Here is a 13,189-nt window from a genome sequence, read left to right as displayed (position 1 = left end):
AATAGAAAAAATCAAACAAATAAAAAATACATAATGTTGCAAAAATTGCCACAAAAAAGAGAAGAAAAAAAATATACAACAACAGCAGCAGCAACAATAAAAGAAAAATGATAAAAAAAACACTCTAAAAAGAAGAAGATATTCATATTAAAAAATATAGAATACGTGTTAATGAGGAGTTGGAGTGTATTTAACATGTTCTCACTAATAAAACTTGTTTCTGTTGATTTGAGCCAACTTAAACAAATTTAGTTACCAAAAATACTTAGATATATAGTAAGATCAATAAGAAAAAGGTAAAATCAAATATTAAATAATTGCTTAATGTTCTCGAAACGTTGAAATACAATAAATATAGAACACGAATCTAAAGAAAAATAGTATGAACTCATCAATACAGGTCATCTTTCTACACATGCATGAGCAAGTGAAAGACAATCATGTGAAGTTGGTAAAACATAACCTATTTTATTCTTTAAAAAAAACGACAGAGAGAATAGTACTTACTGCTTAACCACAAATATAAGTTCAAGGATCAATATTCTAAAATTGCACGCTTTGTTTATAATCAGATAGCATAAAGTCACAAAACCCATAGGAATAAAACAAAAGAAAATAAAATTCAGATTTTACAATACTGTCTACAGCTTTACCTATAGAAAATATTGTTTTCATAAAATTGCACTCTGCACGCGCACCCCTTTCCATTCAAACAGATGTATACAACAAACCAATAAATATATGCTATAACACTATATGCACCACAACAATTAAAAAACCCGAACGTGCAAAAAAAGAAACCTGCAAACTTATGAAGCTCATTTTCATTATTTGACTTTAATATCTCCTTTGGTATCAGAATTGAGGTTCTTGGAGGATGGAGATTTTCCAGTGATGGCTTTCTTTGCTTTCACCAGTGACTGTTTCACCTTTGATATGATATTATTTGATTGCTTCTGTACTGGTTTAGCTGGAGCCTCTTTTGGAACTTCTCTGGATGTTGTTTCCTTGCTCTCAATCTCTTCCTCCTTTTTCGCAGATTCCTCTTCCTGTTGCTCGAATTTCGACGCCAGTGTCTCTCTAACGGGCTCCTTTACGGCAGCAGAGATTTCATCTACCTTACTCTCACCCTTCACTTCTTTCTTGTCTTCAATACATTCAGTTTCAGGTGTAGTACTCGCTTTCGCGTGGGTTGGTTCTTCTGGCTTGTTGATTTCAATCTCTGCCTCTCTTGGAACAGCAATTAGTGCTTCTTCTGGTTCTTGTTCCTTTGCGGCAACATCTTCAACCTTTTCCGCAATGCTTGCAGTTGCAGGAGCATGATTCTCTTTTTCTTCGTCTATAATGTCACTTGAAACTTGTTCAACAAGTTTCACATCTTGAGCCACTTCGTTTTGCGCCTCATCTGCAACGCTGGTTTCTTTCTTGCTACAATCCTCTTCAACAACCTTCTCAGCAACCTCTTCTTCATGATAAGTCTCTCCTGCGTTTGATGTCGCGGTGACGTTAGTTTCGTCCTGTTTCTTGGTATTCTCAGCCAAAACTTGTTGCTTGGTTTCAGTTTCTTCAACTTGGGATAGTTCTCCTGGTTTTTCCTCCACTTCATCTGCTTTCTCAGGCACTGCTGCTGTTTCTAATTTCAAACTCTCTTCAGGTACAACGGTCGCGGTCTTTTCAGGAGAGTGAACCTCATCTACAGTTTCAGCGATAACCGTCTGAGATTTTTCTTCTTCTTGTTTCTCCGGTTTGATTGGGTTTTCATCAACTTTACCTGTAGGCAGACGCTCTGCTTTCTCTGTTTCCGCGGAACCTTCTTCCGCATTGTTAGTCTCTTCCAATGTCTCTACCTCAGGTTCTGGAACTGCATCAGCGTTTACCTGCTTCTCTTCTTTCTCAGAATTGTTTGTCTCTTCAACGGTTTCAGCTGAATGTTCTGGAACTGCAGCAGCATTTGCCTGCTCTTCTTCCTCTATCTCAGAACTTTGCTTTTCTGGTTCCTTTGGAGCTTCCTCAACTTCAGTGACTAGAGGTTCTGTTTTCTCTGTTTCTGCAGACTCTGCTTCGTCACTATTCTTATCCTTTAACACCTCTTCTTCTGAGACTTCTCTTGGTTGCTCCTCTTCTTCAACCGTGCTTGGATTCTCAGCATCTTGTGGTTCTTCTTTGGTTGCGACAGGCTCCAGCTTCTCTTCCTTCTCGGCACTAGGCTCCAGAATCTGTTTCTCTTTCACTACCTCTTGTTCTTGTGCTGCCTCAGCTGGTTCTTCTCGAGTAGTTTCCTCCTCTACCTCTGGCTTATCCAATTGTGTAGCCACCAGCTCAGCCTCCGACTTCTCTTCCTTTTCGGCACTAGGCTCCGGAATCTGTTTCTCTTTCACTACCTCTTGTTCTTGTTCTGGCTCAGCTGGTTCTTCTTGAGTAGTTTCCTCCTTTGCCTCTGGCTTATCCAATTGTGTAGCCACAAGCTCGGCCTCCGGTTTCTCTTCCTTCTCAACACTTTGTTCCAAAACCTTAGATTCCTTCGCTACCTCCAATTTTTCAATTGTTTCAGTTGATGCCTCTGGAAGTGATTCCTCTTCTAGTTTCTTCGGTGTTTCATGAACTTGTGTGGCCGAAATCTCAGATTCTTTGACCTCATTAACTGAATCTTCCTGAACATCAATTTTCTCTGGTTGCTTTTCTTGTTCTTTCTCTATCTTCACAACAGGTTCCGTTGGAGGTGTCTCTTCCAATTCGGGAATCATAGTCACTGACTCAGGAATCAGTTCCTTATTCGTTAAATTCACATCTTGCAAAGCAGAATCATCCTTCTTCTCGTCTTCTTCGCCTGATGGAACCTCGTGGTGTTTCGCATCAGCTGGAGAATCATTAGGCTTCTCTTCCTCATGCTCGATACTCTTGTCAATTGCTTCAGCTTCAACTTCTGTCTTGGATGGAGGGCTTGCTTCTTCACCTTGTGCATCATCAGTCTTGCCAATTTTGTCATCGCCATCTTCGTTCGCTAAACTAGCTATCATTTCTGCAATGGCTTCGTTCTTTTCCTTCTTCACAATTTGCTATACAAGATGGCAAAAAATTTTTTATCGTTAAACAAGAGTGCTCAACGAGACAAGTTATGAAATATAGAAGAAGGATAAACAAGGTTAATTACCAACATAGTTCTAAGTTCTAAGTTCTAACATAGGAGAAAATATTCTTAGTGAATCTTTGCATAACTTTAGTGGGTGTAAGGTTTATGAATACTTTTTCTTTGCATATTGCATATTTCTAACTTGTCTAACACGTAAAATAACTTGGGGAAAGAAAGAAAGAAATCATTGATAAAAGTTGTGCTCTTCCTTTTACAATTCATTTTTGTTTCTCTTGATTATGCGCCAAATCCATAGTAATATAGATCATAGCTTAATTATTTATAGGTGTTAATATTTATAAACATATATAAAACCATGTACTTTCCAGCTCTTTATAACAGAATCTCTCTTATTCTTACCTTGAATAACACTCTATCGGTTATGTTTCTTGGATTAGAACAGATATTGATCATCATGGTAGTTTTCTTTTTTCAATTTTATAATAATACATGATATATATGCCTAACTAAGTCTTATCCAGAGAATAAAAAGTTATAAAACAAAACATCATCAATTTTTCCGTAGTTATCCACTTCAATGAAGACATATAAACATGACTTTCCAAAAGAAATTAAACATACTATAAAAAATAAAAAATAAGAAGAGAGAGAAGAAAGAAAGAAAGAAAAACTATATGCATAAAGAAAAGCTTGATCAGAGTGAATTATGCATAAAACTTGAGCAGATACTATAACATGAAGAGGAGTTGAAGATCATGTAAAACTCAAAACATGTAAAAAGGAAACAAACCTCATCAGCTATAACAGAAGTGTGATCAGAAGCAGCAGCCTCAGTAGCCATGATGATGATGATGATGATGATCCAAGGTGACAGAGTGAAGCTTCAAAGTTATTGAGACCTTCTTCTTCTTCTGAACTAGTAGTAGTGGGAGTAACAAAAAAAAAAGCGAAAAACAATTAAGTGATAGGAATAATTTGGTTGGCAACAACCCCAAGAAAAAGAAGGAAAAGCTAGTTCAACTTTTAGGAGAAGAACAACAATTAGTTTTCCATATAACAAAATAAATGTGTGTACATTTTTTTTTTTTGGACAGACTGTATATCACATGAGGGTGGTGGTGGTGGTCTCAATGATTTAGGGAGATTAGGATTAATGTGCCACTAAAGTTTTCACATTAAAAAACAAAATATACATAAAAGAAAAATATATATATAAAGTATATAATTGAAAAAAAGTTGATCTTATAGCTGTTGTGAGCTGTGGCAAGGTGACATGCTTTATTAGGAGAGGATTGGGGACCAGATCAGCAGCCAGAAAAAAAGAAGAAATAAACAACCCTTACTATATATTTAACGGTCCAAAAAATTTCTGGGCCCTCATGTCAAACAGTAAAACTTGGTAGTCTTGTGGTTTAATAAACTACAATTTTTAACTAAAAAAATTAATTAATTGTCGATAATTTTAACTAAGAAAAAAATGAACTAATTTGATAGCAGTCAAAGGTTGAATTCATTCAACAAAATTACTCGGTGTGACCTATGAGAGAATGTAACTGGAATTAGTGTGTTAAGGACAAAGCTCTTTGAGATTAAGTAAGGTTTGGTAATAGTTTAGGTGTGAAACGAATTCTTATAAGACTATGCTATTGCAAACAATCAGAGACAGCAAAGAAATCATGCAAAAATTTTGCCAAAATTTTTTAACTGAAGCAAAGAGATTTGGTTGTTCGTGTTGATTTGGTTCAAAACAGTAATGCCGGATAGACAACAAAATAACCAACTTGTCTTATTTAACATTTATTAATTATTAATAAGACAGATTCTGAATGATTTTGTCTACTTTTTTTTGTTATTAAACATTTCTAAATTCAAAGATATGCTAATTCAGTAGCGGACCTTATAGCCAATAGAAGCGTGAATAACTCGAGGAGCTCTTGCGAATGAGTTGCAGGATGATAGCTTGCTACAGAAATTGCTCTATGATGCTGCTTAACTCTTGAAGTTTTTTTTTTTTAATTTATTTTGCTTTCCTGTTTTAGGTGCTTATAGATATATATATATATAAAAACAACTTGATACTCTTGTGGTTTATTATAGTAATATAGTACTACACATCATTAAATTTTCTAATTTTAATTAGTATTGTTGTGGTAGACAAGTACAGAAACTTCTCTCGTATATTGATCGGTAAGAAATAATCTTAGGCAGCAACTTGTTTCATTTTATTTGTTATAACACTTCATGGTCGGTTTTGCTGAACCGATTTGCTATTTATAATTCCACTTAGTTCGTCATTGTTAGGTGCTAGGAACCAATTAGTTTGCAAATTAATTAACATAATTATAGTGGTCAGAAATTGCTCCTACACATTATTTTATGTTTGAACTTTGAATCATAAGTCTCCATCAAAATTTTGAAAAGAATCAAATTTTGAACAAGACCCGTACGTCATTAGTATGTCTCTTGTTTGTTCCGGAATCATACTAGTTATTATAAAAATTAGATTGAAAATAAATTAAGAATTATAGTGATGTGCAAAAACAAAATTGTATACAAGATAATGTTATTTATATGGATATAAATTTAATTCACTATTAGTATAAAGAAATTTTTATGGGTATACAAAATTATTGGTATGAAAAATTATTTTATAATTCAATTATGTACTGATGACTTATTTAAACAACTTGATCCTTAAGATAATAATATATGAAAATTTTCACCAATAAAATATCAAAATTAAATTCTAACCTTGGTTATCTTCAAAATTATCATCTGGAATTGAACAAAATGTCAAAAAAAAAAATAATAATAACTACTTTAGTATTTAGCAAGCATCAAGGGTTAAAAGAAACCAATTAATAAAAATAAGTTTCGAATAAACAAGCGCATTTAATTTACTTAAAATACTAATACAGTAATACGTAACATGTGTGTTGGTTTTTTATTCCATGATTGCAAATATATAAAATAAAAAATGTTCAGTGAACGAGTGTTTTTATAATCAAATTTTAATTAAGTCTTAAAATGAGTATTTTTAATAACAAAAATCAAGAAATTTTATGAAACCTCAATGCAAAAAAAAAATTATAACTAACACAATTTTTTTTTTTAGAAAAAACAACATAGAAATATTTGAAAGAAAATACAGAATTTTGGATAAAAATTAAAAAATGATATAAATAATAGAATTTGAAGAAAAATAAGGGAAAGAAGAAGAAGAAGAAGAAAACATTAAATTTTTTATTTTTTTCCCACTGGATCGAAAGTTTGATTGAATAATAATTTATTCATCTAAAATGTAAAATTTCATAGCTAAATAAAGAAAAAGCCAGATGTTATGTATGAAATAAATGACGACAACACTGTAGCATGTAAAGTACCGCATACAGTTAAGGACACTTAAAATCAATGTTGGATGTTTTATGTTTGGTTGGAAAAATGGTGAAACAAAACAATAAGCATGCAATTACACAAATTATTTTCAACTTCATAAATGTCTTTCTATATTGCTATGATACGATACATCAAGACCAAGATCTTCATTATTTATTTTTGTTAGGACCCACTGAATCATTTATCGTATTTAAGGATCTTAAGACTATTTAGGGTTGTGTTTTTTCCATTCAATTTCTTTTTTAATTTTATTAAGAAAAAGTTTAGTTAACCAATATTCTTTTTCAACTAATATTTTGACAAATCAGTTAATTTAATAACAAAACGTTAAATAAAAAAATATTTAAAATTATTAAAAAACTAAGTTAACAAAAAAATTAAAATTATAAAAAATTCAAAATCCTCCAAAAAAAATCGTTTAAAAAAATCAAAATCTAATAAAACAAAGGGCAAATTATTAAAATAAAATATTTGGATATCAAAATTATCGAAATACAACTTTTGCAATTTAGATATGAAAATCCAACTTTCTACAAAATTATGTAAATCGTTGAAGAAGTTCCACGGTTTTCAATTCGCTGGTGTGTTGAGGAAGCATTTAGCCAGAAATCGTGGTAGGGGTTCCACGGTTTTTGTGAGGATGGAAATAGATATAAACCGTAGAAGAGATTTCACGGTTTTCATATGAACTAAAAACCAATAAAAAATGATAATATACATGAAAAAATAGAACACTAAAAAAATAATATAAAAAATATTTATTATGTAAATAAATAAATACAATAAAAAATAAAAATATGAAAGAAAGTACTATATATTTTATAATGTCAAACAAAAAGAAAATGTTCTATAATTTTTTTAGTATTGTTAGTATTCTTTAATTTAGTATCATTTTAGACTATAAATTTTTATTATTTATAACTCTTTTATTACTTATACTTAGTATATAATAAAAACGAAACTAAAGTATAGTGAGAAGTATAATAAAAACGAAAATAAAAAATAAAAAAAATTTCATACAAACATAATATATAATAATTACAACCAATAACATATATCATATGAAAAAATTATAATAAAAAATAAATAAAATTCATATAAATAAAACCTAATAAAAAATTTTATACACAATATAAATATAGTACAATAAAGGATAGAGAAAAATAATTTATATAAACAAAAAATAATAAAAATATCATAAAAATTAATAAAAATAAAAATTTATATCAACAATAGTTGTCATATGAATAAAAAAGTACAATAAAATATAACATCAGAACACTAAAAAAATAACATCAGAATACTAAAATATAATATAAAAACTATTTATCATATAAATAAAAAAATACAATAAAAATATAAAAATCAAAATATGAAAGAGAGTACTAAAAATAATAAAAAAATTAAAATATTTATATTGGCAATGATTGAAATAAAATAAAGGGTAGAGTTGGTAGAAATGGAATAAATTTTTCACCTAATTTTTCAACGGTAATTAACCTTCCCCAACGTGAACGCATAAATTTGAATTTTTTGCTTCACGTGAATGTACGTTTAGAGGTTGCCAAACATAGAAATGGGACGTTCAAGACATTCAAATGGACTTCTCTATTTCTCAACGTGAACCCTAAACACACCCATAGTTAAAGACTTCTCCGGTATAAACCGCTGGACCTCTTCCACGGTTTATGCACATTGCTATGCACACAAAAACCGTAGAACCCCTGTCACGGTTTTTTCACAAATTCTCTTTGAACGTAAACCGTAGAACCCCTACCCCAATTTACATGTATTTAGAAACCGTGGGACCCATCAACAGTTTATATAATTTTATGAAAAGTTGCATTTTCGTATTCAAATTGCAAAAGTTGTATTTCTGTAATTTTAAAGTCTAAATATTTTATTTTGGTATTTTGCCCTAAAACAAAACATCCAAAATTATAGAAAAAATAATATTTAAAACTTTTAAAATTTAAATATCCAAAATTCAGAGGTATTGTTTGTTTTTATTTTTTTAATATATATTTTAAGAAAAAACATCTGAAATCAAGGTATAAGAAACATCCAAAATAATATCTTCATTTTTAAGAATTTGTTTTCATTTAATTTTAATTATACATTATCAAAAAAATATTTAAAATCTCTAAAATTTAAATATTCAAAATTCAATTATAAGAAATATTTGAAATGATACATTCTTTTTTAATAGTTTGGTTTTATTTATTTTTTATTGTAACATTCCAAAAGAATATCTAACTTCTAAATAAATTTAAAAATTCGAAATCTAAGTATGAAAAACATCCAAAAGTGATATATTTTTTACCATAACTAAAAGATTTTTTATTGTATTAAAATTTTGAACATTTTTATTAAGTTTTGGATTTTTTTTAAATAATTTTGAATTTTTTGTTATGTTTCGGATATTTTTTTGTTAGGTTTTAGATATTATTTTTACCATAAGATTAGATATTTTTTATTTGGTTTTAGATGTTTTTTTATTAGATTTTAAATTTTATTGTAGATTTTAGATTTTTTTTTTGTTTGCAATGCAACTAATAATTAATTGTTGAGCTAACACCCTAGTTAGCTATGTAATATAATGGGTTAAGTATGATTTTGGTTCCAACATAGAGGTTGAAAATCGATTTCGTCTCCAATTTTTTTTTTTGCTATAAAATGATCCACAAAATTTCAGTTTGTTTTAAAATCGTCCTTTTTACCAATTTTATTTTTTTATTACAAAATTACCACTCAATAAAAAATTATAAAATAAAATAAATATAAAATAAATTTAAAAAAAAGAAAGGGATACAGAAAGGGGTAGGAAGAGAGAGAAAAGGGGGCCGCGAGAAAAGGGGGGAGAAGGGGGGAGGAGGGAGGAGAGAAGGGAGACCGCCATATCGCTGCACCACCGCACCGCCACCCTACCGTCCTACCGCACCACACCGCACCACCGCACCACCACCACCAGCTTCTTCTTCTTTTTCTTCTTCTTCTTCTTCTTCTTCGCCGCCCTGCCGTCCTGCCGCACTGCACCGCAGTACCACCTTTTGAATTTTTTGTGAAATTTGTTGTGGAATATTATTGTTGCTGAAATTTGAATTTGGAATATTGTTGTTGCTGAATTTATTGATTATTATTCAAAGTGCATATTGCTTCAATTTTATGATGATGGTGGTGGTGGTGGTGGTGGTGGGTTCTTGTTCAGCTTGGGCTTCTGGTTGATTTTGGGAAAAGTTCTGATGAAGATGGTGATGACCATGATGATACTGGTGGCGGTGGTGGTGGTTCTGGTTGGGCGTAGGCTTCTGTTCTGGTGGTGGTGGTGGTGGTGGTGGTGGTTGTTGATTTTGGTTGATTTTAAGGTGAAAGGAGAAGGGTATTTTCGTCCAAAAGACGATTTTAAAACAAATTGAGACTTTGGGAGACCATTTTGTAGAAAAAAATTGGAAATAAAATCGATTTTCGACCTCTATGTTAGGACCAAAATCATACTTAATCCTAATATAATTATTTTATTAAATAGTGTTTGATTTGTACGACGTTGAGAATAAATTTTATTTTTTATGATTTTTGATATCAAACTCTTCTTTAAAAGCTTTTAAAACTCACAAAACTCAAATTATTAAAAAAATTGTATTTAGTTTTTAGATTTTAAATCAAATTTTTCTCTTCTTATAAAATTTCACTTAATTTTGTATTTTATATTCCAATTTTTATACTCCAAAAGACACTTATACAACCACTAATATTAGCATTTGAGTAATTTTCAAGGTTCTGAAAATCGAACCGGTCATCGAACCGCTCTAGGCACTGATTTATTGGTTTATAGGTTTAACGGATTTGACCGTGGTTGAACCGTAAAAACCGTTTTATAATAAAATAATAATTAAAATATAAATAAGCACATGAAAATATAATTATAGTCTAATCTAAACTTTAAAATATCATTCAAATTAAAAGTACTACATAAACCAAATGTTATAATCTCATTCAAATACAAATTCAAAGTTTAAAAGTCAACAAACAACCAATCAAACCTAACATAGCATCATTAAAATGATCCAAGTTTGTCATCAATCATCAAAATCCTCCATAATTTGCTGCAGATTTGCCTCATTGATTTCATCACCTTCATTTCCACTACTTGGACCAGAAAAAGCAAGTGGGGTAGCATAAAATGTACTAGTACTACCACCACCACCACCTTGATCTAAATCAGCATCAATCTCATCTAAGAAAATATAACACATTATCAATAAATTAAAGATAAAAGCTATTGTAATTTATTGTCTGATCAATAAACTATAATACTCACGAAGCAAGTCTTCAATATTACTTGGAAGATCAGGCTCTTTTTCAACAACCTCTTCCGTCACCCAAAAATCAACCTTATCAATAGTTTCAATATCGATTGGATCATATTGCGACTTTTGCTTTCTTTTTTTTTTCTTTCATTCCTAACAAATTAATTACAATAGATGATAAGCCTAGTATATTAGCTATACAAAATCTAATGATATGAAATGAAAGGATGAAATATAGATTACCTGGATTTAAAACGCAAATTATATGTAACATACACAATATCACTTAGCCTATCATGCTCCAATTTATTCCTTCTTATTGTATGAATTTGATCAAAAAGACTCAAATTCCTTTCACACCCTGAAGAAGCAGATGCTTGGCTAAGAATGCGAACTGTAATTTTTTGTAAACATGGAGCAGAACTACCAAACAACCTCCACCATTCATCTACAAATTACAATCCCATATCTCAAGTATTAGTTATCAAATTAAGAAAACCAAAACATAAAATAAGTAAATAACTAAAGCTTATTATCAAACAGATATTATTACCAGGTTGAAGTTTCTTTGCAGCTGGAACAGCTTCAGGCCTATCAAAGCTTTCCTTTCGATCACTATATAAGTGTATTTCTTTCATTGCCTCAACTGAATCTAAATTATTAACCTTGCAATGCAATGTAACAAGATCAAGTAAATCTCGTATGACATCAGGTGATTCTCTATAATTTTCAGAAAAAAAGCACTCAGATTCAAGAAATAGGCTATTGCGTGAAGATTTTTTTTCAAATGTTTGTCCCATCTTGAGTTGATAATCTCTGTATAAGGTTGATATGCACTCTTCCTATGCTTGAACATTTCTTTGATTCCATTTTCTGACCTCAGCATACCTTCATAAACAATTCCCAATGATGGTTTATCATCGGCATCTACAAACCTCAGCAATTTAATCAACGGACTCACAATTTGGCACACAATAAAACAATCATCCCAAAATTTATTGTCTAGGATAATTGCACTCACAGCTCTACCATTAGCACTCCTTCCTAATTTGTGTCCGGTAAAGTGTGTATCAACAACCAATTGTTGTAATTCCGATTTGCGCTCAAAGATACTCATCAATGTGAGGAAGACAGTGGCAAAACGAGTTGGACCTGGACGAACAATCTCCTTCCAATTATCTTTTTGTCTTAGCCAGGACAAGAACACCGTATGATTATATACAAACACAGTAATCTTTGAAGCACGTGTTGCAAGGCTAGAAATATGTGGCATGCTGCTTATATCTTTTAGAATAAGATTCAAGCAATGAGCAGCACAAGGTGACCAGTGAATATTTTCAAATTTTTTACTAATAAGCCTACCAGCAGCAACATAATTCGCAGCATTATCGGTTACTACATGAACAACATTATCAGGTCCAATCCATTCAATCACCTCTAAAAACAAGTCACACAAGCTAGAAGCATTTTTAACCATACTTGAGGCATCAACAAATTTCACAAAGCACAACCCTTTCGAACAATAAACCAAAAAATTAATCAACGTTCTTTGCCTTTGATCTGGCCAACCATCAGCCATGAGAGTACATCCAGTTTCTTTCCAAGCAGACCTATAGCTATCAACAACCATTTGACACTCCCTTTTGAGATCGGCTAATAAGTTAACCCTTAAAGAGTCATAAGAAGGACCTATATAACCAGGCCCATAGCCAGCTACACCATCCAACATATCTTGAAAAAAAGGTGACATAACCGCATTGAAAGGAATCCTACAATCCAAAAGCCATCTAGCCACTCGCTTATCAACTTCATGAAGTGCCTCTTTGTTATGAAACACGCTTTTCAGATTTCGTTAACTGCCCGGAGTTGTTCTTGGTGCAAACATAGGAGGAATAATGGTTTTTGCTTTCTTTTTTGGATCGCCTCCAACAACCTCCTTAGTTGGTAACTGACTCGGAGTTTGTTGTTCCTCTTGCGCTATTGCTTCATCAATTGCATCCTCACACTCATCGGTACCCTCTTCATTGAAACTTATTTTCCTTTTACTAGTTTTACTTTTCTGAATCTCTTTCAATAAACCTTCCATTTGTTTTTCTACATCATACAGGACCTTAGAACACTTCTTAATGTCTCCACCTATCTTCGCCAAATACTTTTTCATTCTATTAATTCTCCCGTACCCAAAAGTACTCAGACAAAATAAGTATTGGTAATGTGGTTTTCCATTTATATTCTGTAAAGCAACGTATCTCCAAGCAGGATCAGTTTTCCCCCAAACACTACAAGTTTGTGATTGATTTTCGTTACTCGCGGGTGGAAGAGAACGTTCATTCGAAGCAGAATTATTTTCAGCATTATTATTCCTAGGTAGGTCTTGGTTGATACTTTCTTCCAT

The 13,189-nt window shown here is 31.5% G+C and overlaps 2 protein-coding genes across 2 annotated transcripts; both read right to left on the bottom strand.

Annotated features, from left to right (window-relative positions):
- Positions 1 to 541: 541 nt before the first annotated feature.
- On the bottom strand, positions 542 to 5,165 carry LOC112710670 (uncharacterized). The gene is made up of 3 exons (XM_025763013.3): positions 4,988 to 5,165; positions 3,882 to 4,007; positions 542 to 3,056 (listed from the first exon to the last, which is right to left on the bottom strand). The coding sequence occupies exons 2-3, from the start codon at positions 3,930 to 3,932 to the stop codon at positions 828 to 830; spliced, it is 2,280 nt and encodes a 759-aa protein (XP_025618798.1). The 5' UTR covers positions 3,933 to 4,007; positions 4,988 to 5,165; the 3' UTR covers positions 542 to 827.
- A 5,868-nt stretch (positions 5,166 to 11,033) lies between these two features.
- LOC112708998 (uncharacterized) lies at positions 11,034 to 13,189 on the bottom strand. The gene is made up of 5 exons (XM_025760908.1): positions 12,678 to 13,189; positions 11,673 to 12,563; positions 11,348 to 11,514; positions 11,155 to 11,242; positions 11,034 to 11,037 (listed from the first exon to the last, which is right to left on the bottom strand). The coding sequence occupies exons 1-5, from the start codon at positions 13,187 to 13,189 to the stop codon at positions 11,034 to 11,036; spliced, it is 1,662 nt and encodes a 553-aa protein (XP_025616693.1).

Source organism: Arachis hypogaea, chromosome 9 (genome assembly GCF_003086295.3).
Source record: "Arachis hypogaea cultivar Tifrunner chromosome 9, arahy.Tifrunner.gnm2.J5K5, whole genome shotgun sequence".
Taxonomy (NCBI): domain Eukaryota; kingdom Viridiplantae; phylum Streptophyta; class Magnoliopsida; order Fabales; family Fabaceae; genus Arachis; species Arachis hypogaea.
This window is presented reverse-complemented; position numbering and strand designations above follow the sequence as displayed.

Coding starts and splice junctions, on each gene's coding strand:
- LOC112710670 (XM_025763013.3), bottom strand. CDS start 3,932: ATGGCTACTGAGGCTGCTGCTTCTGATCACACTTCTGTTATAGCTGAT. Junction 3,057..3,881: donor CTTCTGTTATAGCTGATGAG/GTTTGTTTCCTT, acceptor CATCTTGTATAG/CAAATTGTGAAGAAGGAAAA.
- LOC112708998 (XM_025760908.1), bottom strand. CDS start 13,189: ATGGAAGAAAGTATCAACCAAGACCTACCTAGGAATAATAATGCTGAA. Junction 12,564..12,677: donor AAAACCATTATTCCTCCTAT/GTTTGCACCAAG, acceptor TTTGGATTGTAG/GATTCCTTTCAATGCGGTTA. Junction 11,515..11,672: donor GTTTATGAAGGTATGCTGAG/GTCAGAAAATGG, acceptor TGAAAATTATAG/AGAATCACCTGATGTCATAC.